General features: G+C 52.1%; 1 protein-coding gene across 1 annotated transcript; it reads left to right on the forward strand.

Annotated features, from left to right (window-relative positions):
- Positions 1-689: 689 nt before the first annotated feature.
- LOC144734150 (fibronectin type III domain-containing protein 5b-like) lies at positions 690-27,698 on the forward strand. Its single transcript, XM_078616214.1, has 6 exons — positions 690-729; positions 13,095-13,219; positions 16,974-17,316; positions 18,080-18,172; positions 25,733-25,911; positions 26,837-27,698. The coding sequence occupies exons 1-6, from the start codon at positions 690-692 to the stop codon at positions 26,876-26,878; spliced, it is 822 nt and encodes a 273-aa protein (XP_078472340.1). The 3' UTR covers positions 26,879-27,698.
- The last annotated feature ends 60 nt before the right edge of the window (positions 27,699-27,758 follow it).

Here is a 27,758-nt window from a genome sequence, read left to right on the forward strand (position 1 = left end):
GACAGGGAGGGGCTTAGAGAGACAATAGACCGGGGGGGCCTAAAGAGACAATGGGCAGGGAGGGTTTAGAGAGACAATGGACAGGGAGGGTTTAGAGAGACAATGGACAGGGAGGGGCTTAGAGAGACAATGGACAGGGAGGGTTTATAGAGACAATGGACAGGGAGGGTTTAGAGAGACAATGGACAGGGAGGGTTTAGAGAGACAATGGACAGGGAGGGGCTTAGAGAGACAATGGACAGGGAGGGTTTAGAGAGACAATGGACAGGGAGGGGCTTAGAGAGACAATGGACAGGGAGGGTTTATAGAGACAATGGACAGGGAGGGTTTAGAGAGACAATGGACAGGGAGGGTTTAGAGAGACAATGGACAGGGAGGGGCTTAGAGAGACAATGGACAGGGAGGGTTTATAGAGACAATGGACGGGGGGGGGGCGGAGTCGCTGCCCGCGCCTCCGAGTGGAGGCGATCGCTGCAGACTGAGCCAGAGCGGGAGGAGACGAGGGGGAGTGCGGGGTGAGGAAGACGCGGAGGGTGGAGGAGGAGGAGGTGGATACGACAACTAGAAGGAGGATAAGACGAGGAGAGGAGACGAGGCACGGAAACAATAGCGAGGAAGTAGCGAGGGGTGACGGGGAGGAGGAGGAGAGAAAGCGACGGAGAGGAGACGAGGAGGAGGGAGGCTGGGCGATGGACATGGCTTGGCTTCTGGCGGTGATCGCTGCCGCGAGTGAGTGCGCTGCTGCTGCTGCTCCCACCTGATGATGGTCGTGATGGTGGTGGTAATGATGGTGGTGGTGGTCGTGGTGGTGGCTCCGCGTCCACAATTGCGCGCGTCATTCGCGTGTGTGCCCGCGCACGCGTGTGTCTTTGTATGTCTGCATCGTCACCAGGGAGACAAAGGCGGCCGGGCGTGGTGCTGGCAACCCACCCCATCGTGTGCCGTGCTGGCCTTCAAAGGTGCTCGCTAACAGCACTTGACCTTATAGTCTGTTAAGGCTATACGGGGGATCTTTGTATTTGTGTGTACATGTGCGTGTATGTACGTGCGTGTTTGTCTTGTATATGTTCATATCGTCACCAGGGAGACAAAGGCGGCCGGGCGTGCCGACCTTCATGGGTGCTCGCAAACAGCACTCGCGTTAGCGGTCTAAGGCTATCCGGGGACTCTTTATCTGTGTACGTGTATGCTGTGTGTATGTGTCTGTGTGTATGTGTCTGTGTGTATGTGTCTGTGTGTCTGAGTGTGTGTGCGCGATGTGTATGTAAGTGTACATGTGCGGGGAGCGGTGGTGGAGTGGTTCGTGCAGAGTTCGACCAATAATAGTGACGAATATCTGAACCGGTTCTGGGCATCCCCTAGGTCGCCTTAAATGAGTACACGATGTGGTGCGTAAGCATAACCACGAGGGAAACAAAGGCGGCCGGGCGTGGTGTTGGCCACCCATCCCCTCGCGTGCCGTGCCGGCCTTCATAGGTGCTCGCTAACAGCACTTGCCACAACAATCTGTTCAGGCTATTCGGGGGATCTTTATATGTTCTAGTTGCTCGTTAACGGCATTTAGCCCAGCTGTCTGTCTAAGGCTACACGGGGGAGCTTTGTGTTATTCTTTGTCCGTGTCTGGAGGCACGTGTGTGTGTGTACGTGTCTGGAGGCACGTTTGTGTGTGTACGTGTCGACGTGTGGGGAGCGGTGGTGCAGCGGTTAGCGCGCTGTGCTACGAACCCGGCGACCCGAGATCGATTCCCGCTCACGGGCCAATACCGGTGCCGATTATCTGATCCGGTCCTGGGCTTCCCCTAGGTCGACTAAGCCTCAAATGAGTACCTGGTTGGGTGTGTAAACATCGCCACTCGGAGACAAAGGCGGCCGAGTGTGGTGTCGGCCACCCACTCCCTCGTGTGCCGTGCCAACATTCATAGGTGCTACTCGCTAGCAGCACTTGCCCCAACAGTCTGTGAAGACTACACTGGGGATCTTTTATTGTACTTGTGTGCGTCAGCGGAGGGTAGAGGAGCGAAGCTCGCACTGGGCGGAGAGCCGGGCGACGAACACGCAGCAAGTTGGCACAGCAGGGGGCACAGGTGGTGCATCTGTCAGCCATGGCAGTCAGTCGACCCACGGCACCACCTGGGTCTGTCCCGTGACCTCCTCCTGCTAGCAGCGAGCCTCCGACACTTCTCGTGGCCTCAGTGGCGAACGGCGGCTGTTGTATGGGTCTGTGTTGTGTGTGTGACGTTTGTGTGTGTGTGTGTAATGTGTGTGTGTGTAATGTATGTGTGTGTGTAATGTGTGTGTGTGTAATGTATGTGTGTAACGCTTGTGTGCGTGCAATGTGTGTGTAATAATTATGTGTATGTGTGTAATGTGTGTGTATGTAATGTGTGTGTGTGTAATGTCTGTGTGTGTAACGTTTGTGTGTGAAACGCTTGTGTGTGTGTAATGTGTGTGTAATATTTGTGTGTATGTAATGTGTGTGTAATATTATTTGGTTCTTTCGGTAAAGTCACGTAGATAAAAAAAAATGAAAGTGAGCGTACTGGCAGTCTATAATGTAGACTGTAGCCTGGTTTTTAAGCTGGTGAGCGTATTGGCAGTCGATAATGTAGACTGTAGAAATTGTTATTAAACTGAACCTGAGTGAGCGTACTGGCAGTCTATAATTCAGACTTATTCTGGTTCTTTCAGTAATACAAATAAACGCAAAAACCACGACGTTTCGATCGCAACACAAGCGGTCGTCATCAAAAAAAGGGGGGTTCGCCTCTAGGCAAACTGTTTATAAAGGTTAAGAGATGGGCGTAATGGTTGTGTGTAATGTGTGTGTATGTGTGTGTATGTAATGTGTGTGTATGTAATGTGTCTGTTTGTAATGTGTGTATGTAATGTAATGTGTGTATGTAATGTGTGTGTGTAATGTGTGTGTGTAATGTGTGTAATGTGTGTGTAATGTGTGTATGTGTGTATGTATGTAATGTGTGTATGTAATGTGTGTGTGTAATGTGTGTGTGTAATGTGTGTAATGTGTGTGTGTGTAATGTGTGTATGTGTGTATGTATGTAATGTGTGTGTATGTAATGTGTGTGTGTGTAATGTGTGTGTATGTAATGTGTGTGTAATGTGTATGTATGTAATGTGTGTGCTTGTAATGTGTATGTATGTAATGTGTGTGTGAAGGTAATGTGTGTGTATGTAATGTGTGTGTGTGTAATATGTGTGTGTGTATATAATGTGTGTGTATGTAATGTGTGTGTGTGTGTAATGTGTGCGTGTAATGTGTGTTTGTATGTAATGTGTATATGTAATGTGTGTGTGTGTAATGTTTGCGCACTTGTACGGGCCCCTGGATGAGGGCCTGCCACTACTTCACCATACTTCACCATGCTGGTCAGTGGGAGTTGGTGATAAGCGTGGGGCCGGTACATGGGAGCATATACGTGCAATACAACAATGGGTGTGACCGCACACCTGTCCTGTCTTCGTCTCCGCGTGGCCCTAGAAGGCATCCGACTCATCGGGCTTGCCTGTAGACCTCCACTGATGTTGCCAGGTCACTCTTGCCAACGAGACTATATATGCTGGACTCATTTGTGTATGTAAAAGTTTGCACTTTATACGACATGTGCGTTGAATCATGTTTTTTTGGCAGTGTAGCGGTCAGCGTGCTGCGCTACGAACCCGGCCACCAGAGTTCGATTCCCGCTCACGGTCACCAACACCAGTGACAAATATCTGACCCGGTCCTGGGCTTCCCCTAGGTCGACTCAGCCTCAAAATAAATACCAGGTGCGGTGTGTAAACATCGCCACTCGGGAGACAAAGGCGGTCGGGCGTGGTGCTGGCCACCCATCTCCCTCGTGTGCCGTGCCGGCCTTCATAGGTGCTACTCGCGAACAGCACTTGCCCCAACGCTCTGTCGCGGGCTATACGGGGGATCTTCGCCTCTGCACAAGATGATAAAATTGGACTTGGGCAGGGTACGTCACCGGCTTAGCAGGCGTGATGGAAGGTGGCCAAAAATAATAGCGGAGTGGCAGCCCGAGACAGCAAAATGCCTCCGCACGGATTGTAAACATCGCAGGAGCGCGAGGGGCCTTTACACGGCAGCGGATTGATTACCGCTGATGATGATGCTGATATAAGCGCATGTCTCCCAGCCTCGTCGTGTCACTGCTGTATAAGTGATTGCTGGTGGTTATCGCTGCTCCTTAATGTGATTAAAGTCTCGCCAGCTCACTCTCAGCAATCCGCCACGATTGATATTTAGCACGCGTTCGCCTGCCAGCCTCCACGGCATTCAATCACTCCCACTCATCATCCTCCTGCTCCTCCTCATAGCAAACCCACACAGCGGTTCTCCTCATAACAGCTCTCCTCAGCAACTATGTGCATGTTGAACTTCTTTCGCACCGTACCTAGCCAACCGTGCTAATCGGAGGTGCGGGTCTCCCTCGTGGTCGTTATTAGGTCCTCGTGCACTGTCGGTTCGTGTGGACTGCAGGCTTTGCGTGTGAACTCTGGGTTCGTGTGGCTTTCTTTGAGTTCCTGATGTGGGGCCCGAGGGTTGTAGTCGGGGTCGTTGTTGAGGCTCGGTTCAGGCAGAGTGTCGGAAACCAAAATAACAAGAAGGGCCTTTTTTTGTTCGAATTCAGTAAAAGACCCACTATTTCAAGACGCAATGCACGTGGTGAATACGAGGCGGTGGGCCCTGAATAATAAATAACATCACGAAATAGTCCTGAAAGGGCCGCATGCTGCTACGGAGCCGCGTGTTGCCGACCCCTGCCCATGCTGAGCCGGACTTCTATGCTGAACAAGACGCCCATGGTACACTGAACTTCCATGGTGAACTGGACTCCAATGGTGAACTGGACTCTCATGGTGAACTGAACTTCCATGGTGAACTGGACTCTCATGGTGAACTGGACTTCCATAGTCAGGGGATCAGCAACCAAAACAACACGGAGAGCCAATTTTTGCGAATTTCAAGAGCCGCCCTGCGGTCCTTAAAGAGCCACCGCATGCGGCTCCGGAGCCGCAGGTCGCCGACCCCGGGGTTCGGGCTATCGTCCCTTAAAGGCCTCCAAAAGGCCCGAACTCAAAGTTCCTCGAAGATGGAAATGATGGTCTCTGACAGTGAAACAGTCACCTTCACACGCGACGGAGTAGAGCCACTACTTGTCATTGTTTACGTCTAATTTCCCGCTTCAATTCAGGAAATGCCACCGCATCTATGATTTAAGTGTAAACAAATTAACATCTATCTAGACTTTATATATTTTTGTGGGGCAACCAGATTCATTAAAACAATTAGGTTCATGAGAAATGGTTCACAGCGGGAAATAAGGCACGTAGTATTCGATTGGAAACTATTTTTTATTTAACCAGGTAAGGCCCACTGAGCAATATAGTTATTTTTCAGAAGCGACCTGGCCACAAATGATAGCTCAACGAAGTGGCTTATCATCACGTGAAAATTTATAGCAACCAAATACTCTACACACAAGTCGATTCTAAAGGTGGAGGGAAAAACCAGACGACCCGGAGAAAGATCGACCACGACAAAGAGGAGAGAGACACGCAAACTCTAAATACAGAGGGATCAAGGTCAGGATCGAACCCCACAACTTTGTGTATACCAGGCGAGGCAGTTAACAACTCGCCACCGCGGCGCCGAGTTTGCACAAGAAACAGCATGAAGTAGCATTGGTTTCTGAGTGTCATTAAACAATTACAGCAGAAACAAGTGAAATGGGCATAATCTGTCCTCGTAATACCCAGTAGTTGCGTTCCTGAAGAACACCAGGTTTTGGAAAAATATAGTTATAATAAATTATATAAGGTAAAGCACAATCCGTGATAGCACGTGAGATGCGTATGCAGGCTGAACAAAGACTGCGGCGTGTGGGCAGCATCTAGAAGCATCCATCAGCATCCCACCTTGTGTGTGATTCTACGCCGAAGCAGACGTACAACCGCTTATTCCTACTCGCGCGACGTAATTAAACCAATCACGTCATATCTCATTCACACCCGCGTAATAAAAATGTGTTCCCGAATACATCCATCGCGTTATGAAAATTACGCGCGATAGTAGAACAGACTGTAAAGTCATAGGGGTTGTTCCTACAAATGGGCATTGACCAACCAGGGTCGAGGGAGTGAAATTGAAAACTCGCTGAGATCCTGGACACGGGCTCCGAGGTGTGGGGGCTCATAGCGAGCAGCACTGAAGAAGTGACACATTCGCAGGACTTGCCTACACGAAGAACAGACCCCCCCCCACCCTCTCCCAATGGTGCCACGGTGCCTCCCCTCAAGTTGTAACTCGGTCCCACTGGACTTCAGGTAACCCCGAAGGTTTTAACCCTGGGTCCTGGTTGCTCTCGGCTCCAACACGGCATCACTGGTTTAACACGTAGGCTTTCACTGGTTATATGAGCCGGGTTCGAACGCTGCACGAAGTAAAATGGTGGGGCACCGTCCTTGAGAAGTGCTTGGGTAGTTGGAAAAAAATTGGGGCATTCGCTTGTGTGTTGGACAACCTGAAAACTTGTTTCCAGCCCATCGTGCAATTCTTGGCAAGAACAAAGGCTGCACACGAGGCAATGCGCCTTCCAGTTGTCAAGTCAGTTCTGCTGCAGAGCTCTGAAAATATTCACCCAAAAACTTTACTAGCCGCTGTGAAGTCAGCGCCGTTTTCTCCTGACAGGTCTCTCACTGGGTGAGGGTCTCACATCAACACCATGGAGGGATACTTCTGGAATTGGAGGCTCAACTCAAACCCCCACGAAACAAGTCACTGCATTTCGTCTTGACAACAGAAACGCCAAGTGCACCCTGAAAGTCTCCTTTTGCTGCACCGCCACATAACGCTCCCCTTCCCGACCTATCTAGGAGAGGAGCTGGACAAGCGTTAATATTCCACGACCACCTGAAAAATGTAGCCGCTAAGGCAGGGGTCAACGTGGTCCAGGAACTGGCGAGCACAAACCAGATAACTTCACTGTCAGTGCTACAGTCATCAGGGATGCCCTTGTGTGCAATGGTAGGGACACATAAGCCACTCAACTTGTTGACGTCCAATTGAACGTTGCTACGTGGTGGCGCATTACTGGAAATAGTCCTCTACAAGTGTAATAAAAGACTCGGACGCTTCTCTCTGTCCTGTGTCCTTTATTTGGGTTCGATCTCTTTTCCCTCACGGTACTCCCTTATATACTCTCTGCTCTGCAGCCCCAGGCTGCTGTCGCTCACGTAGCCCAACTCCCTCCTAGCAGACCCGCTGCTGTCACGTCGTGCAGACCCCTGCTGCCCGACTCCTCCCATGCAGACCCGCTGCTCTCTGCAGCCTCCTCGCTGCTCCTGCTGCCCGGGGGTCGGTCACCGTTGGCCGACGGTGCCGATCCTCGTGGCTCGGGTGTGTGGCAATCTCGCCACTCTCTCCTCACCCTTCGCCCTGCGTGGCCTCTCACTTTCCCAGTCCCCGATCACTCCCGACCGCTTCCGGTTACCCCCCTTATAGACCCTTACCCTCTCCCCCACGTGACGTAACTCCTCCCCCCATGACGTCACTTCCGGGAGGTCGTTTACGCCCACATTACACCACCCTCCCCCGTAGAGAAAATCCAGCCGACCTCGGCTGAACACAACTCCAATAAGCAATGCGAGCGAACACGACCGAATACGAAAAAGGACACAGAACACACCATAATATACCGAAAGAACAAGAACACAACACAATAATTAACGAAATGTGAGGGATTTCGAGCAGGTGCGGGTCGCCGGGCCGTCCCGGACGGTCGGTGGCCCTCCCGCCGAGCGGGAACGTGGCAGGGTTTTAAGAGCGACAGGCTGAAGTTCGTCTGTCGCTATTGGAGGCCTGGCAACGTCCCGGTCCCCTATTTTCGAAGGCGCAGCATCAGAGGCGTCCCGCAATCGTGTCCGCGGCGGGGTTGGAAGGGCTGCGGGCCTCAAAGGTTCCGCAGCCGTGGTAGGCGCACCCCGAGCTGGGTCTTCTTTCCCCTGCCGCGTCACGGCCGGCTCGTCTGTGAAAGGCACGACAGGCGCTCTAGCAAAGTCAGCAGGCACAGGCAAGGGCGAGTCGGCAGCAACAGACCCCGGCAAGGCAACCTCAGGAGATGACGCATCCGGTCGAGGGGCCACGTATGGTTTCAACCGAGATGTATGGACGAACCAACGCCGAGAACCAAACCGAACACGCGCCGACTGTGGGTTGGGAACCTCGATGAGGCGAACCGGCCCTTGCCATGGCTTATGTAATTTAGGAGAGGTACCTGGCCGTACCTGTGGACAATGGAGCCAGGCCAGGTCCCCCGTTTTCCAAGGGCATTCCCCTTTTGAACGTCGCGCACACCGCTCGTTCCGAGCCTGGGCTTTGGCCGTAGCCATGCGAGCCCCCACCCGCGCCTCAGTGACTCGGCGAACGGTGTCCTGAATATAATCAGGAAGAGGCTTGACAGGTCCCCTCGCTCCGGTTCCCAACTGTTCATTAATCGGCGGTACGTTTTCACGACCGTACATTAGAAAAAACGGCGAATATCCTGTAGCCGCATGCGGCGTCATCCGGTACGCTGAAAGCACCCCAGGGATATGCAAATCCCAATCCGATTGTTTTTCACTAACCGTATGGCACAACATGGCGGACAGGGTCCGATTAAGCCGTTCCACCATACCATCCGTTTGTGGGTGGTAGGGAGATGTCCGTATTTTTTTTGTACCCAGCGCCGCACACACCTCCCCCAACAATTTCGAGGAAAAATTCCGGCCTTGGTCTGTAAGGAGCCTCTCCGGCGCCCCTTTGTCCATAACATACCCAAATAGAAAGGCGTCTGTGATAGACGCCGCTGACTGGTCAGGCAAAGGCCAGGCCATCGGCCAGCGGGAGAGGTACTCCACCCCTACCAGCAAATATTTATTTCCCCTAGCGGATGGCGGAAAGGGTCCCAAAATATCTAACGCCACCAACTCATTAACTCGAGACACCTGGATGGATTGTATCGGCGGCACATATGGATGTTTAGGTGGCTTACGGTGGGCACAATCGGGACACGCGCGAACGTGCCCGACGACATCCGTCGTCATGCCGTGCCAATAGTAGTCTCGCTGCAGCGTCAATAGCGTCTTCTGCACCCCCAGATGTAAAAGCGTGTCACAATGCAGAGTCCTAATCAATTCGTACCGCAATGATGCCGGTACAACCAGACGCCAGCGTTCCTGCATCCCTTCCCTCCACATCAGCAAGCCATCACGGAGAGTGGTTTCCGGCACGCCTCCCGCACAGAGTCGCCCACTCCCCTTCACAGGCCGCTTACGTAACGTTACCAAGGAATCATCCAACATCTGTTCCGGAATCCACACAGACCTCGGGAGATGTAGAATGCCTCAGCCGGTCCCCATCAGCCGACCCCGCATCAGCCGGCCCCGGCTCAAGCGGAGCTTCCGGCACTTCGACTGCCAGCGCGACAGGCGGAGGGGGGTGCTGAATCGGGCCACACCTATGCGTCCCCGACGCACACGCGCAAGGGGATCGCTGCGGCAGCCTGGAAAGTGCGTCCGCATTAGCGTGACGCACTCCCTTCCGCTCCAATATCTTCCCCAGGATGAGAGGTTCCAACAGGTCAGGCTCCATCTCCGGGTATGCGGCCATTGCCAGCTCCAGTACCGCGCCCCTATACGCCACCGGAGACTCCTCGAGTGCGCGTTGTCGTTGCACAAACCGGCAATGAGCATCATCCGGCGGCTCGTAAGCGTCTGCCATTTCGTCGAACACACCACACAATGTTTTCTTCTTCGCGGCTTTTATGAGCGAAATAATCTAACGGACTCGTCATCAAGGAGAGTCGGAAGAACTTCTAATGCCTCGGCGTCAGTCCACGTCGCCGAGCGTACTGCTGCCAAAAATCTGCAGGCGAACGCACTCCAATCGCCCCTGATGGAGAATTCCTTGACAGTCGTTAGGTGACGACTGCGACGCCTTGGCGCGTTCCCTCCAGCCGCTGACTCTTCCGGTGGCATGTTCAACATGGCGTCGCAGCGTGGTGTCGACAAGATGGCGGCCTTCCGTCGCGGAGGGCCCAAAATGGCGGCTTCCCGCCTTTTGTCGTGCGCCACGCCCAAGATGGCGTCTTCGTGCCGCGTGGCTGATGGCGTCGACATTGAAGACAAACCGAGCTCCTGCGGACCACCAACATCGCCTTCCGACGCCGTCCTCGGCGTAACTAGCTCACACAACTGTGCAAGTACGTTCTTGAGAGTTTCAAGTTGCTCCGCCATCTGACTCCATCTTAAATCCGCGTCCTTTGGTGCAGACTGGTCCGCCGACGCGGCGACATCTTGGACCCCTGGACCCGCACTCGTCCCAGCACGGATCTCCTCCTCTGCTGGAGTCGGGTCCACCGCAGGAGGAAGGTCATCGTCGTCGGAAGATGAAGCCGATGCCGGAGACGGAATATTCTTTTTTCTCAGTTGTTTAGCCATACCGTTACACTTTTGACACCAGTGTAATAAAAGACTCGGACGCTTCTCTCTGTCCTGTGTCCTTTATTTGGGTTCGATCTCTTTTCCCTCACGGTACTCCCCTATATACTCTCTGCTCTGCAGCCCCAGGCTGCTGTCGCTCACGTAGCCCAACTCCCTCCTAGCAGACCCGCTGCTGTCACGTCGTGCAGACCCCTGCTGCCCGACTCCTCCCTTGCAGACCCGCTGCTCTCTGCAGCCTCCTCGCTGCTCCTGCTGCCCGGGGGTCGGTCACCGTTGGCCGACGGTGCCGATCCTCGTGGCTCGGGTGTGTGGCAATCTCGCCACTCTCTCCTCACCCTTCGCCCTGCGTGGCCTCCCACTTTCCCAGTCCCCGATCACTCCCGACCGCTTCCGGTTACCCCCCTTATAGACCCTTACCCTCTCCCCCACGTGACGTAACTCCTCCCCCCATGACGTAACTTCCGGGAGGTCGTTTACGCCCGCATTACACAAGGATAAATGTGCGGCATGAGGCATATCAAACTCACACTGTCCCTGGTAGCCGGCGCTGCCACAACAGCTCACGCTCCCCTACTGCTCACGCTCGATGATCTAGATCCGGCAAATTCGAGGACAGAAATAATCACGGCCGCCTGCTCAGATCTGCACTCGACAGTCAAGCTTCTCCTCCGAGAGGCAGCTGTCCCTCCGGGTGCACCCTGAGACCTCCGGCCGCTGCTAACGAGGCCGCTGCTAACGAGGCGTCTGGCGTGGGAAGAAAGCGGCTCCCAAAGGGGTCCGTTCTGCCGGCCACTGATGAGTGGATGTGTCCTGGCGGTTGAACTCCTCATTTCGCACTTTACGTGACCAACCGTGCTAATTGGAGGTGCAGGATGTCACTGACTGCTGCCCAGCTTCAGGACCAACAGCGCTAATTGTGTGTTTTGCGCTCACGTTCATTTGAGGACACTGTGTCCGGTAAATCCTGTTTTATCGGTAGTGTAGCGGTGAGCGCTACGCTGCGCTACGAACCCGGAGACCCGAGTTCGATTCCCGCTCACGGCCAACACCGGTGACGATTATCTGAACCGGTCCTCGGCCTTCCCTAGATCGCCTCAGCCTCAAATGAGTACCTGGTGCGGTGTGTAAACATCGCCACTGGGGAGACAAAGGCGGCCGTTTGTGGTGCTGGCCACACACCCCCCTCGTGTGCCGTGCCGGCCTTCATAGGTGCTCGCTAGCAGCACTTGCCCCAACAGTCTGTTCAGGTTATACGGGGAGCTTTGTCTGTGTAGAGTATAGAAGTGAGGCAGAACAACACCTCACCACTCCTCACTGCTCCTCACCAGTCTCCCCTCCTCACCCTCCCACACCTCACCCCCCTCCTCACCCTCCCCCTACTCACCCTCCCACACCTCACCCCTCTCCTGACCCCCCTCCTCACCCTCCCACACCTCACCCCCCTCCTCACCCTCCCCCTACTCACCCTCTCACACCTCACCCCTCTCCTCACCCCCCTCCTCACCCCCTCCTCACCCTCCCACACCTCACCCCTCCTCACTCCCCTCCTCACCCTCCCACACCTCACCCCCCTCCTCACCCTCCCACACCTCACCCCTCTCCTCACCCCCCTCCTCACCCTCCCACACCTCACCCCTCCTCACTCCCCTCCTCACCCTCCCACACCTCACCCATCCTCACTCCCCTCCTCACCCTCCCACACCTCACCCCCCTCCTCACCCTCCCCCTACTCACCCTCCCACACCTCACCCCCCTCCTCACCCTCCCCCTACTCACCCTCCCACACCTCACCCCTCTCCTCACCCCCCTCCTCACCCTCCCACACCTCACCCCTTCTCACTCCCCTCCTCACCCTCCCACACCTCACCCCTCCTCACCCCCCTCCTCACCCCCCTCCTCACCCCCTCCTCACCCCCTCCTCACCCTCTCACACCTCACCCCCTCCTCACCCTCCCACACCTCACCCCCTCCTCACCCTCCCACACCTCACCCCCCTCCTCACCCTCCCCCTACTCACCCTCCCACACCTCACCCCTCTCCTCACCCCCCTCCTCACCCTCCCACACCTCACCCCTCCTCACTCCCCTCCTCACCCTCCCACACCTCACCCCTCCTCACCCCCCTCCTCACCCCCTCCTCACCCCCTCCTCACCCTCTCACACCTCACCCCCTCCTCACCCTCCCACACCTCACCCTCTCCTCACCCTCCCACACCTCACCCCTCTCCTCACCCCCCTCCTCACCCTCCCACACCTCACCCCTCCTCACTCCCCTCCTCACCCTCCCACACCTCACCCCTCCTCACCCCCCTCCTCACCCCCTCCTCACCCCCTCCTCGACCTCTCACACCTCACCCCCTCCTCACCCTCCCACACCTCACCCCCTCCTCACCCTCCCACACCTCACCCCCCTCCTCACCCTCCCACACCTCACCCCCCTCCTCACCCTCCCACATCTCACCCGCCTCCTCACCCTCCCACACCTCACCCGCCTCCTCACCCTCCCACACCTCACCCCCCTCCTCACCCTCCCCCCACCTCACCCCCTCCTCACCATCCCACCCCGCCCCCCGCGTGCTCTCTGCACGCCAGGCACCACCCCCACCCACGTGCTGCACGTGGAGGTGTCTCGCGTCTCCGCGCACTTCGCCACCGTCTCCTGGGACCTTCCTGCCCAGGGCGGCGACGACGTCATCGGCTACGTCATCTCACAGGAGGTGAGTCCCGCGCCACGGGCAAGCAGGTGATGCGACTCGAGGTGCATTGTGTAGGGCAGTGGTTCTCTTTACCTTTAACTGCAGCCTTGCAACCCCATTGGTTCTCAACCGTTAAACACCATTACAATGTTAACAAATACACAGGGTTTGATGAAACAAAGTAAATTGTACTCTTAGGTTTTTTCGGTAAAGTCACGTAGGTAAAAAATAAATAATACAAATAATTGTGCTGTGACTGTTCCACCTGAAGACGGAAGCTTGTGTTGCCTCCGAAACGTCGTGATTTATTATTTTATTTCTATTATTGTTTCTATTATTTTGTATTATGTATTTGTATTAATTATTATTAATTATTATTTTTTACCTACGTGACTTTACCGAAAAAACCTAAGAGTATGAATTCTTGCAGTCACGAAAGCTTCAAATCTAAAGTAAGTTGTGCTCACGTGCCCCGGGCTGTACCTTCTAAAGCAATCTGTCCATGTCTCACAGCCCCAGGTCGGGCATCTCGCGCCCCCCCCCCCCCCCCCCAGGTGAAGAATAACGACTGCTCTAGGGGCTCGTGTCACGGTGCCGTGCCGAGTAACGGCCGCCAGTGAATGTGCTGCCGTCACCACGGCTGGAGATCTGCCTCTTTAACTTGTGATGGCGTCTTTACTCAGGCTCCCGCTGTAGACCCTTTCGTGGTGCTATTACTGGAGGCTCGTCTGCCTTGGGGGGTCGTTGTGCTGCACCGGGTAACCCACGACCATGGACCCCCCCCCCCCCCCAGAGCCCGTTCAGCCGACACTTACAGACAAATCTTCCCCATCACGTCTGCTGCGATGGAGACAAAACAGTTGGAATTCAGATATTTAGGCGTCGTTTGCAAGACTTTAGGTATATAGTTTTTTTTTATTAATTTTACTAATTTACTAAATAAAATACTTTAACCTAAACTATTTTTGTTATTTAAACGATACAATGTTTTTTTTACTATTTTTATTTCACCAGCTAAGGCTTACTGAGCTCTATAGCTCTTTATCAGAAGCTACTTGGCCACGAAGGATAGCCTAGGGAAGTGGCTTGTCATGCCAAATACGCTGAACGCACGTTGCTTCTAAACGTGGAGGGAAAGGCCGGGGGAGCTGTAGAGAACTTGTAAACTTCACATCTACATACTCTTTGGTTATTTCGGTAAGGTCACGCAGGTATAACATTGTTTTATTTTATACCTACGTAACTTTACCGAAAGAACCAAAGAGTATGGATTCCTGCAGTCACGAAAGCTTCAAATCAAGATTCAAATCTACACAGCAGGTAACAGGGTCGGGGTTAAACCCGCGACCTTCTGTGTACGAGCCGACGGAGAGGTCGCAGCTTGCCACTGTGGCGCTAAATCGGAAACCAAAACCCAAACTCTAGAAATATGCTAAAGACATGTTTACAAAAATGTCTCTTAAATTCTGAACTCATTCCTTTCTTTTATATTTTTTCAGCTGAATTATCCAGATATATACCCTTCAAAGAAGAACCGTATCACGCAGCCATCAAACATCATCTTCATGGGCCTGGGGAACCACACAAAAAAGAACCATGAACATTTTCTGCCAAACTATTAGGCTGTACGTATGTTGAACTTCATTTGCACCGTACGTAGCCAACCGTGCTAATCAGATGTGCGGGGGGGAGAAGGACAACACACTAAACACGAAAAGCAGTTTTCAATAAATTAATTTTCAATCTGGAAGATTAAATGTGCAAAGCTACAGTGGCTTCATAATATCGGTAGAACAAAAGTGAAACATCGAGTTCAATGGGATGGGTGTTGTTGTGCAGTCATCTGTGACCGGGCGCAGGCCATCAACTCGCTCGCACGTGAGGATCCGGTTGAATCCTGGGTGGACAAAAACCGGAGTTCAAACCCAGGCTCAGTAGAACTCTCTGCGTCGAGATTCTGTGACTCTGCAACGTGACCACTCTGGGGGGTCACGACTCGGGCCCACAGACACGCGGCAACGCCTGGCTCCCAACTCCGTAGATTCGAAATTCAAAAATCTATTGGAGCTGCTGCGTGAACGCGACTCGCATTTTCGGCTCCCCCACGTGGCTCTCGAGTGTAAATCCGCGTCGCCGCCCACCCGTATATCTGTCGGGAGGGGCAGAGCCGAACGCTGGGGGGGGGCCCTCTTGCTCTAAGCCCAGGGGGTCGGCAACAAGCGGTTCAAGAGTCGCATGCGGTGGCTCTTGAAGGACTGCAATGCATCTCTTGAAATTCGACAAAAAAATGCTTCTACTTGTTATTTGTGTTGTCGACCCCTGACCATAAATGTCCAGTTCGCCGTGGAATTACAGTTCACCATGGGAGTTCCGTTTACCATGGGCAGGGGTCGGCAACCCGCGGCTCCGAAGTTCCATGACGTTATTTGTTAAGGACCACCGTCTTGTATTCACCACAGGCATTGCGGCCCTTTAAATATTGCGTTTTTTTATATTTTAAAGAATGCGAAAAAATGCCTCGTTGTTTTGGATGCCGACCCACGCCCTCGTCTAAGCCAATCACGACGCAGCCCTGGTCCACGCTGCCGCCACGCCTCCCCGCAGGTCGCCACCAGGGGGCTCACGCCTCCCCGCAGGTCGCCACCAGGGGGCGCGCGCCTCCCCGCAGGTCGCCACCAGGCGGCTCACGCCTCCCCGCAGGTCGCCACCAGGGGGCTCACGCCTCCCCGCAGGCTCGCCACCAGGGGGCGCGCGCCTCCCCGCAGGTCGCCACCAGGGGGCTCACGCCTCCCCATCCTCTGCGCAATTTGTCACCGACCGCATTACGCCTCGAAACACACAACCTGGACATCGCCATGGGCAGTGCCGGATTAACCTAGTGCGGGGCCTGTAGCATATAAAGGGGCCCACAATAAGAAAACACGTAAATACATATAAATATTGTAATTTGCGATATAGCCAGATAATACGAAAAATCGCTAACCTTAAAATACCCAGTCGTTCATAAAAGTTGAAGGAAGTATAATACTATAGTAATAGAGCAAGTACAGAATCACTGAATCAGAATTTATAGCTTGAAAGCGTTTAGCGCAGTGCCCTTGAAAGTGGCGGGCCCGTAGTATATGCTACTTTTGCTACTTGTGCTACTTATGCTACTTGTGCTACTTTTGCTACTAGGATGATCCGGCACTGGCCATGGGAATGGGGAATCTCTACCACACTGGCTCTTCGCTGCTGAGCAGGGAGACGCATTGACTTGGAAAAGTGATTTAAGCGCGTCAGGGTTACATTTTTCACTGAATGTATGTGAAGTGCCACTACAGACAGGACCGCGGGGTGGGCACTTGACCTAAATTATTTGGCGTGCCGGGCGTGGAAATGATTTCTGTGGATCGCGGACAAACTAAACTGTAAGAAATATTTTTTTTATTTTACCAGGTAAGGCCCACTGAGCTGTATATCTCTTTTTCACAAGCGACATGGCTATCGCAAATGATAGCTCAACGAAGTGGCTTATCACGTGGAAATGTATAGCCAGACAATTTACCCTAAACGTGTGATGTTGATTCTAAATGCGGAGGGAAAAACCGGATGACCAGGAGAAAAATCAACGTGACCAGGGGGAGAGAGACCCCGCAAACTCCAAATATACAGGCGTCAATGTCGGCATCGAATTTCCGATTTGCTGCATACCAGGCGAGGTAGTTAACAGCCCCGGCTGAAACGGCGCGTCAGATCGCGTTTGCACGACCGTGCACCCCCCCTCCCTCCGTAGAGGCGTGAGGCTCAGTCGCGGCGCGTCATCGTGGAGGTGAATACGACGGAGCGGGTGTGCACCCTGTGGGGGCTGCAGCCCGACAGCGACTACGCGGTGCGCGTCTCGGCGCTGACCCCCACCGGCTCGGGCCCCGCCAGCGAGCCGGTGACCTTCCGCACGCCGGGGCCCGGGCCGCCGCGGGCCCACGCGGGCAGCAACGGCAGCCGCCACCTCGTCGCCGTCGGGGCGGCGGACGAGGCGAGGAGGAGTGGGGCCGACGGGACCTCGTCGTCGCTGGGACTCGCTCTGTTCTCCCGCGACCTCGCGGCAGGGAGGACTTTGGACGATCGCGCGGCAAGAGGTGCCTCTGAGCGAAGCTTGCGACGACCTTTTTGGCAGTGTCAAAATAAATGATGAAAAATGAGCGTTGGGTTTTTTTTTTACCCCTTGCTGGCAATAAAACAGCTGTTGAGATGCTTTTACTTGTTTGCATGTTTTGCCACAGTCTGAGAAATAAAACGTAATAATACTAAGTAATAGAGCAACAATGTATATTTGTACCTATTTAACATATCTTTTTACATATCGGTGGAGTGACTACCCTGAATCTGTTCAATGTTTCTGTAACTTAATTGTACTGTGAATGGTTTAAACGTAATTTGTCTTGGCCAACTTGCATTACGGGACGTAAATTATATCCCCATATTTATTTATTTATTTACGTGTGTGCAGCGTTTTTTTGATTTTCTCTCTTTGCTTCCATCTCTATATAGCTTCTCAATGTCGCGCTTCAATTCGCGTCATCGGCTTTCATCATTCCGGTGGCGCAGGTCGCGCTCGCGAAACGAGACACAATCCCACTCTTATTGAGCTCTGTCTCTCCTGGTAAAACCGTACCAACCTTGAACTTGACAACAAGTTCACAGATTGCAAACTCTTTTTCTTTAAAACTGCGTTTTGTTTGTGTTTAGTTTGTTGTGTCCCCCGCCCGCACCTCCGATTAGCACGGTTGGCTACGTACGGTGTGAAAGAAGTTCAACATACGTACAGACATGCAACGACGCTTCACTCCTCGCTAACACCATTGTGCCGTGCCCCCCGCGTGTGCATCCGTCTTCCCCAAGGGGACGTGAACGTGAAGGAGCTCAGGAGAAGAACGCCGGAGCTCGTGGCCGGGGAGTTGTTCATCATCAGCATTGTGCTCCTCATGTGGGCGGGTGAGACGGTTCACGCGCCGTTCGCTCCCGCAGCGCACCGAGCGGGAAATATCTCACGATCATCACGAAGGCTTCCGTTGTTACTAAGGTGTCACTTTTGGAAGAGAAATCACGGTTGTCGAGCAGACGTCTCGAGGTCCCGAAGCACCAACCGGACAGCAACAAAGCGCACTTTTGAAGTTGTAACAGATAGGAGTTGATACACTGGCTCTTGTTCATACCCAGTCATTCTTATCACTGCCTGCTCAGTCGCCACCCAAGATGCTGGGAACTGAGGGCCATGATTTAGCTGCATTGGTCATAGGAGGTTGTCTCACCATACTAAAGTAAACTATTAAACTAACTTCTCACCTGAAGAAGATTGCCTGTGTTGCGACCAAAACTTCGTGATCTATTATCTTTCTATCTACGTGACTTTACCGAAAGACGCAAAGAGTATTTTTTTTATTTTACCAGGCAAGGCCCACTGAGCTATGTAGCTCTTTTTCAGAAGCGACCTGCCCACAAATGATAGCTCAACGCAGTGGCTTATCACGTGTACATTTATAGCAGCCAAATACTCCAAACGCGCGATGTGGATTCTAAATATGGAGATAAAAATCGGAGGATCCAGAGAAAAAACTACGTCACCACGGGGAGAACATGCAAACTCCAAATATATATCATGGGACCTTTTTTCCCAGTATCAAAGTATAAGAATAGAATAACCTATTCTTATTAAACTAGTGTAATTGCCTGTCATATGATAGGTTCATAAAAATGTATTTAATGAAAAAGACAAACATTTTAAGATTGTATTGAATTTATTAAATCTAAAATGTCTCATATATAATCACATTTGGTACCAATTTACGATCATCTCCACAACGTTTTCCTCGTGATTAATTTTGTTGAATCGGCACTTTGATGTTGGTTGGATTTTTGCATGTTGACAAACCAACATCATAAAGTTGTCCATGGGAAAAAAAACAGGTTGGAATTTCTCCATGAAAACATTGGCTACAATTTACCAGTGAATGGTTGTAAGGTCTCAGACAGAAATCGGGCCAGTTTGTAGGTGGGGGAGTCAATGGTGGAGACCTTACAACCATTCACTGGTAAGACCACCTCAGCTGTATTTAACTCAGCTCACTTGGTATCTTCAATTAAGGCCATCTCACTATCTCCAGGTGATTCGATTGTCAGTTTCGATGTAGTCTCTTTGTTTACCAAAGTTCCTGTGCCTGACACCATTGCAATCATTGAACATTTGGTCCAACAAGGACTGAATGCTGATGTACCGGCCCTGGTTAGACACTGCCTCACCAACACTTATTTCACCTGGAATGGAACATTCTACAAACAAGTTGAAGGTACCCCAATGGGTTCTCCCTTATCTCCAGTGATAGCCAATGTTTTCATGGAGAAATTTGAGACAGATGCCATCCAGGCATCCACCCTACGTTCTTCTTTCTGGAAGAGATACGTAGATGACACATTCGTCATCTGGCCATATGGCCTGTCAGCACTGAACCAATTCTTCAACCACATCAATTCCATACACCCAGCCATCAAATTCACCATGGAGGTGGAAAAGGATGGCAAGTTACCATTCTTGGATGTTTTAATCTAAAAGACACCAGATGGCTCAAAACCTGACTCCCACCACCATCCATCCCAGAACAATTCCCTCATCAAAACTCTACACCATAGAGCTCGATGTATTTCCAACCATCAGCACCTAGCCAGTGAACTGGAACACGTACACCAAGCTCTCAAGATGAATGGATATTCAGACTACACACTCCGTAAAGCTATCACCCCAACCGTTGGGAAATAATTCTAGATTTGAAGCCCCTAATGTGATGGCTGGAACTGCTTCTCTTTGGCGAGGCGTGTGATGTTAGCTGGTGTTGATGATGTTGCTACTCGCAACTGCTTTTCCAGGTTTGCTCCTAGATTCTAGATTTGAAGCTTTCGTGACTGCAAGGATTCATACTCTTAGGTTTTTTCGGTAAAGTCACGTAGGTAAAAATGTTTAATTAATAAAAGTAAAATAAAACAAATTAAAAAATTCACGACGTTGCTTCCGAAACGTCGTGAATTTTTTAATTTGTTTTATTTTACTTTTATTAATTAAAATTTTTTACCTACGTGACTTTACCGAAAAAACGTTGGGAAATAACCATCTGAGGACCCAATCAAAACCATCACCTTGCCATACATAGCAGGGGTCATCAAAAAGATTTCCAAAATCATGAGCAAACACAAGATCCAGGTTCGATTCAACACAGTACATAAAATTCGTGATCTGATCCCATCTGTGAAGGATGTGATCCCTGACATGCAATACCCTGGTGTCTACAAACTAAGCTGTGTCTGCGGCAGCATTTACATTGGGGAAACTAAGCGACATGTCTTGGACCGGATTCGTGATTATAAGGCAGATTTGAAACATGGTAGGACGAATTCCTCAGCCGTGGCTAATCATTGTTTTAACGCTGTGGGCACACTCGAAATACGTTTTGCTTTACCGAAAGTCCCAAAGAAAATAAATGGTAAATTCATACGGTGCCAGATTAATTGCTGGGAAGGAAGGCAATATCTTCAAGATTGGATTCTGAAATTATTTCAGCCACAGCAAAATTACGGTGCATTTCACGAATCACCAGACCGTGTGCCACTGCATAATCCTTTTTTGGGGTTGAGATTTCGAATCGGCATGACAATGGTTCCTTTTTTACGAAGCCACTTTATGTGGTGGCATTCCAAATGGTGTTAGCATGGTACAGAGATTCGACTGGATAATAATTTGCGACGTCACTTGGTTGCACGTAGCCACCCAGCGTTACACACAGCGTACAGAGCATACCTGTCTATTCCTTATCAGTGCCTGCCTTATTACAGACCAATTCAGACCTAATTGATCACCCCGTGCCCTTATAAATCTCAACGGTTAACCTACAAATTCCCATCACAAGGGGAAAACACAAATAGACGAAATTTGCTCGTATTGAAATGGTTGTACGCCGTATGGATCTGAAAACTCAATTTCCCTCTACAAGAATACGGATAAACCATATGGGTTGACAGGTATGACAGTGTCAGGCGTTGGGCACAGATCACTGAAACTATATGTATATAAGTTATTATATTATTTTATATTTTAATACTGACAAAAAGGTATCCTATGATATAGCTGCTCACCTCGAGACGTAAATGGTCTGATTCGTGCATTGTCTTTGTAAAGTTCACCTTTTGGCCTTCTCTGGTCTGACACTGGTGAGACTAGGCCATGAAGAAGGCTGTCTCTGGTGTAGGCCAATCAGTTTCAAGCACAATTAATATATTATCAGAGCATGTTTGTTTGCATGTTCACCACAAGTACATGTGGTTAATGCAGACTTGATTCCTTGCAAAAGGTTTCTATTTGGTGTTTGAACATCTGAAAGCCACAGTTTTTTTTTCGAGAAAGGGTAAAACCTATTCTTAATTTTCCTGCTCCAAATATACTGCAGGTGTCAGAGTCGGGATCAACAACCGCCATTCGCCACTAAGTGGCGGTGACGTCACCACGACGCTTGTGCCAGGCTATGTGCACGTTGAGGCCACGTGAAGTGTCGAACGCCCACTGGCAGGAGGTCACGGGGCAGACCCAGGTGCCATGGGTCGACTAAATGAGATGACTGGCCGATGCACCACCTGTGCCCCCTACTGTGCCAACTTGCTGTGCTTTAGCCACCTGGCACTCCGCTTGTAGTTGTGAGCGTCGCTCCTCCACCCTCCGTTGTTGTTGGAGGGCGACTGCCTCAAACTGCCCAGTAGCATCCTTCACGAGCCTCCTCCACAGAGGCCGATCCTGACACTGCTCGAACCAGTCATCGGCAAGTCCACTCATCTCCACATCCTCCTGTACCACATCACTCCATCTATTCTCTAGCCCGTGCCGCATCCGTTTAGCCTCCTCTATCCGGCTGAACAAAAGCTGTTTAGGCATGCGGTGACTAGGCATGCGGGCGACATGACCAAGCCAACGCAACCTTGCCTGCCGGAGGAGCTCACCGATGGGACTTTATCCAGATCTTTCAAGGATTTGTGAGCTCCTCACACAATCCAGTCTGTTTAAACCCAGGATGGACCGTATGCAGGCCAGCCTAAATGTTTCTAACTGGCGCAGATGTTCCATTAGGGGGGTCTACGTTTCGCAAGTGTAGAGAAGAGAGGGAATGACCGTGGCCGAAAAGACCTGAAGCTTCGTGTGGAGCGACGGACCAGGTAGCTTCCACACAGCGTTACGCAACCGATGAAAAGATAATGCCGCTCAACTGATTCGGAGTGAGACCTCTGCTGTCAAACCGGAGTAGGTCATGAGCACACTGCCCAGGTATGGGAAACTCTCCACTCTCTCCACAACTGCCCCATCACCGATTGGGAGTTGTGGGGGTGGAGTGCCTGATTGTACAAAATACCCAGGCAGGTGCTTCGTTTTGGTGGGGCTGATGGTAAGACCCCACCTCTTAGTGGCACGCTCCAAGTTCAGCAGCATCACCTCCAACTCCTCCTCTGAGTGAGTGGCAACTACCAGATCATCGGCAGACATAATGTGGTTGACCAATAGCGAGCCATCCCTTGACCGCACCCGGGTATCGATCAGCCTCCCATTGTATCTGCACCAGATGGAAATTCCTTCGGTACAGCCATCCAAGGCTTCACGAACGACGTGGTCGAAAAATATGTTAAATAATGTGGGAGCCAGAGGACATCCCTGTCGCACCCCAAGGTGAACAGGGAATGGCTCCGACTCCCGGCCATGTAGTTTTACCCAGGCCCGCTCACCATCATGAAGGTTCTTAATTATCGTGAGCAGAGGGTCAGGGACTCCGAAAGTATGAAGAATAACCCAGAGCCCAGACCTAGTGATGGTATCATAGGCCTTGACCAAGTCAATAAAACAGAGATATAGGTTTTATTGGACCTCTGCTGTAGCAGACAGACAGAAAATATCGCATCTGTGCAGAACTGCCCTTTCCTAAAACCGCATTGGGGCTCCGCAAGCCTCTCAGCGTGCCTGGCAAGATGATGTTGAATAATCCTTGCCAGAACCTTTCCCGGCACACTGAGGAGTGAGATGCCCCTGTAGTTGTTACAGTCTGTGCGGTCCCCCTTCTTAAAGAGGGGGACCACCAGGGCATCTTTCCAATCCTGCGGAAACCGTCCAGTGGTCCAGACTGTTGTTATGATGTCATATAGGGCAGTATGTAAACAAATGCCACCCTCCCTCAGCATTTCGCTTGGGAGATCATCTCTGCCCGGTGCCTCTCCTGGTCTCAGACTCTAGATCACCTTTAGTACTTCCTCAACAGATGGCACCTCAGCCAGCCACTCACAGGGGGTGACTTCTTCTTCCAATATTTGAGACACCGCAGCCTCAGCAGGGTTATCCCCACTTTGTCCCATGATGTTTTCCATGCTGAGGGATTTCCCCTCCCCCAGGACTTCACAGAAATGCTTAGCAAATCTGCAAACCTGTTTCTGGGGGTTAGAGATTGGATCACCGTTATTCCCCTGATGATGGTAATAGGTGTGGCGCTGCAGGTTACTTTTTTGATGGAGTTAAATAGCGATTTGTGATCACGGGCCATTGAGGCAGACTCCATCTCCTCAGCAACCTGCAACCACCACCCATCCTTGCAGCGCCTCACGGCTCTCTGAACCTCTGAGCGAAGGCTGCGGTAAGCCTCCTCATTCTCTGACGTTGGATGCTGTAGCCGATGAGAGTGGGCCTGAGCACAGTCGTAAACCTCACCCATTTCCCCTCGACATCTAGAGGAGTGGGGGACGATGCCAACCCCAGCCGCAAGCGATGATTCAATTCTCGCTTGCAACTTTCATCAGCAAGCTGAGACCAGGCCACCTTGGGTTTGAATGGGGTCTTACAGATGACAAGTCGATGGTCAGTGGGCAAATCAGCTTCACAGTAGGTCCTGGTGTCAAGGAAATAGGCCCGCATCCACTGTTCTGTCACTACGTAGTCCAGCAGATGTTCTTGTTAGGACACGGCATGCATCCATGATGTTGTGTGGATGCGCCGATGCCGGAACAGCGTGTTGGTAATTACAAGCCCATGGTCTGCACAAAAATCTAGCAGCCTACTCCCGTTGTTATTGAGCCGATCTGGCCCATGCCTTCCAATCACTCCAGACCAGGTGCCAGCATGACAAACTCGGGCATTGAAGTTGCCCAACAGGATAACTCTATCCCCAGGGGCCACTTTAGCTAGCACCTGTGACAGGAGGTCATAGAAGCGATCTGACTCATCGGTCTTGCCTGCATCCCTCCACAGATGTTCGTCTTCAGTGGGAGCATAAGTAACCATGACCACCACTCCTCGCCTCCGGTTGATGGGAAGGCAAGCCCAAAGTAGTCTGGGGCTTACCGCTTCCCACACCTCACCGCCACGCTCCCACACACCCTTTATTCTTTTGTTCAGAAGAAGAGCCACTCCCTGTTGTTTGGTGGTCTCCTGCCCCGAGGAGAGGACTGTTCACCCCTCATGGTGGCAGGAGCCAGAGCCGGTCCACCAGACCTGCTGAATACCACAGATATCCAGGCGGTACCGGTCCAGCTCCCGACAGAGTGACAGCCTCTCCTCCGCAGTGAGCGTTCGAACATTCCACGTGGCCACCCTAAGTAGCTTTTTGTTGTTTCTGGAGGAGCCCCGAAGGTAAAGATTCAATCTCCTGGCTCCGCCAAATGGGGTTTGGCCAGGAGACGTAATAGACGCCTGTCCCCCCGGGGCCTCCGGTACAAGCTTATCAATTAAATATTTTAGACGTGGTTTTGTGGTAATTAATCGAATGTGGAGGGGTTACCAGCCCCTCGCACCCGCCCAGAGCCCCCATTTGGATCGAACCCAGGACCTCCTGCATACCCAAGTAATTGACAGCTTTCCCACATTGGTCAGTGCAGGTTGAAGGGAACCTGCATTGGGGTGCCTCCTGTCCAGGGCTAGGGCCACTCGGGTTGAAGGGAACCTGGATTGGGGTGCCTCCTGTCCAGGGATTAGGGCCACTCGGGTCTGCACGGCCCTCAGGCGTCTTTGCCACGTCAAGGAATTTGCTCCCTTGAAGAAGGATCAACATTGAATGTCATCGAAATGATTACGGCCAGTGAATAAACGAGAGACATGTTATCCCATTTTATCACTTTAAACATGGTTCATGACTTTTTAACACGTAGGCTTTTGCGACCAATTTTATCCATAATAAAGGTGTTTTGGGTTATAAATGTATAATTAAATATGCCATTGTGAGTTTACTCTCCAACACACCGGTGTGCTGAAGAAGTGTTAGCGGGTTTAACGACACATTTATATCTATGCGATCTAACCCAAAACACTTGTATTATGGATTCTTGACTTTTTACCAATTCAGAAACTAGTCCGTGGCATTTGTGTTACTCATGAAGCCACGGGTAATTGGTAATTAGGCCAATCTCTTTTTGCTAAAGTTAACGACCCACCCAGCACTGTCCATCGCCCATACGCTCCACGTGCGTCCTTCTCTCCTCCCGCCCCCACAGCGGTCATCGGCCTCTTCTGCCGGCAGTACGACCTCATCAAGGACAACGACTCTGTGCGGACTTACCATGACAAGCAGGCGGCCACGGAGGTACCGCTGCTGCCGCCACCGTCAGTGGCACCGCCAGCACTGCCGGCTCGAGCGGTGGCGGCCGCCCCCTCCGAGCCACTGCACGGCAAGGTTCATATCCTCCGCAGCGCACACACCGGAACACTCTCCCATCGCGCGTTCCGGTTGTACCCATGGGGGTAGAACTGGGGCCGGAACAGCCTGGAACCGTACGCTGTAGTTGGTGGTGGTGGTGGTGGGAATGAAAATCCGAACAGGACTGTCTACATCATTACGGGTGGGACCCGGAACGTGTGTAGTCTGCGGGATGGGTAGTGTCGTTGTGTAGAGGTGTATTTCGCAGCGTCCGTCCATCATGCTCTGGAGCTCCCAAGGAGTATGTGGGAGGAGGAGGAGGAGGAGAACACTTAAACCGTTGTCTGTGAATATACCTCACGTAAAACACTGTATTATTTTAAGTGAATGTGCTGCTGAAACGGGCATGGCAATGTTTGAGCTCCCCAAGTAATTTCTTCTCATTTCCAACCCTGGTCATACCATACTGTACCTGATTATACCATCCCTGGTCGTACTGGCTCTGATTGTACCTCGCATTGTTAGGCACGATGTCCTACGTTTCGCTCGAGGTACCGGGAACTTCAGTTTCTGGAGAACCGGGACCCCATAACTGATTCCAATTCCAGTGGAATGCCGGTCATGAACGCACAGATTGGCTCACACGAACTAAACAAAAACCGCACGGCAACCTAAGTCACGCTTGCCCTCATTACTCGGTTAAAAGAAAAAGGCGCAGCTCTCCAATTGCTCGATGACGCCACTGCTGTCGGAAAATCCTCCACGAGAGGGCACTCTAGAGGGGAGTTGACTTTTTTCCGCACTGCACGTGACCTCCCGATAGACGTTTCTGTTCGTGTGGCGCAACAGTTTTACTCCATCCCCACTGGTTTATTTCCCCGTGAGCACCAGCAAGTGTACGCGCGCGTGTTCTGTCGCATGCCATTCGTCTATGCTGTGGGTTGGCGGTTTCTGTCCTCAGCACGTGACGGTGGCCCCGGTGATCAGCATTAACGAGATGTGAGCCACTATGCGCGGGGGACGACGTCGCGGGAAGACGATGCGGCGATGACGACACGCGGGGGACGACGTCGGGGCTGCGGCCAGCCGAGGCTGCTCCGGGCCCTTGAGGAAGCAGCCCCTCCACCCCGAACGCTTCTTCTCAACGTCGAGAAGACGGACGCGGCCGAGGCTCGGGAGCAGCGAGGAAGCGGCAAACAGGGCCTCTCCTGGATCCGGCAAAGCATTGCCGGTGGCCGGTGGAATTCACGTCGTCGTACTCCGCCGATGAAATGGGCTCGCTACTTTATGTGTTGCACACAACATGGGGTGTAGAGTGAAAAGCGTATGTGGGTACGTATATGTATTCAGCATGGTCAAATATGTGGTTTTACATATATATTGTGATCGAGCTGGCGTGCGTTCCTCGAGCGACGGTTCGGTGTTGACGTCGGAGGGCAGAGAAGCCGACGCGCCGCGATTAACTCTCAATGCTGAGCCTCGTCATAGTCACCGATGGGGCTCCCGACACGTGGGTGCACCGGCGGTGGTGGAAGAAGTGTCCACCACCTTTCCAGGATTGAGCCGAAGACTCCTGAAATTGGCGCCATTTATACCGAGATGTGGTACCGGCGTTGCCATGCTGAGCTTTGTCACAGGGTACTTAGGCGGTGTTGACGATGGAACTAGGTCAGGGGTCGGCAAACCTGCGGCTCACGTTATTTATTTAGGGCAGGGGTGGGGAACGTCCGGCCCACGGGCCGTATAAGACCCGTGAAATCATTTTGTCTGGCCCTGCCAAGGCAACCGCAGGCAGGACTCGAAATTTAATAAATCTAGGAGCAAAGAGGAGGGGGGGGGAAGTGGGCGGGGCTGGGAGTGGGAGGAGGAAGACACTGGAGATG

This window comes from Lampetra planeri, chromosome 50 (genome assembly GCF_965212315.1).
Source record: "Lampetra planeri chromosome 50, kcLamPlan1.2.h2, whole genome shotgun sequence".
In the NCBI taxonomy this organism is placed as follows: domain Eukaryota; kingdom Metazoa; phylum Chordata; class Hyperoartia; order Petromyzontiformes; family Petromyzontidae; genus Lampetra; species Lampetra planeri.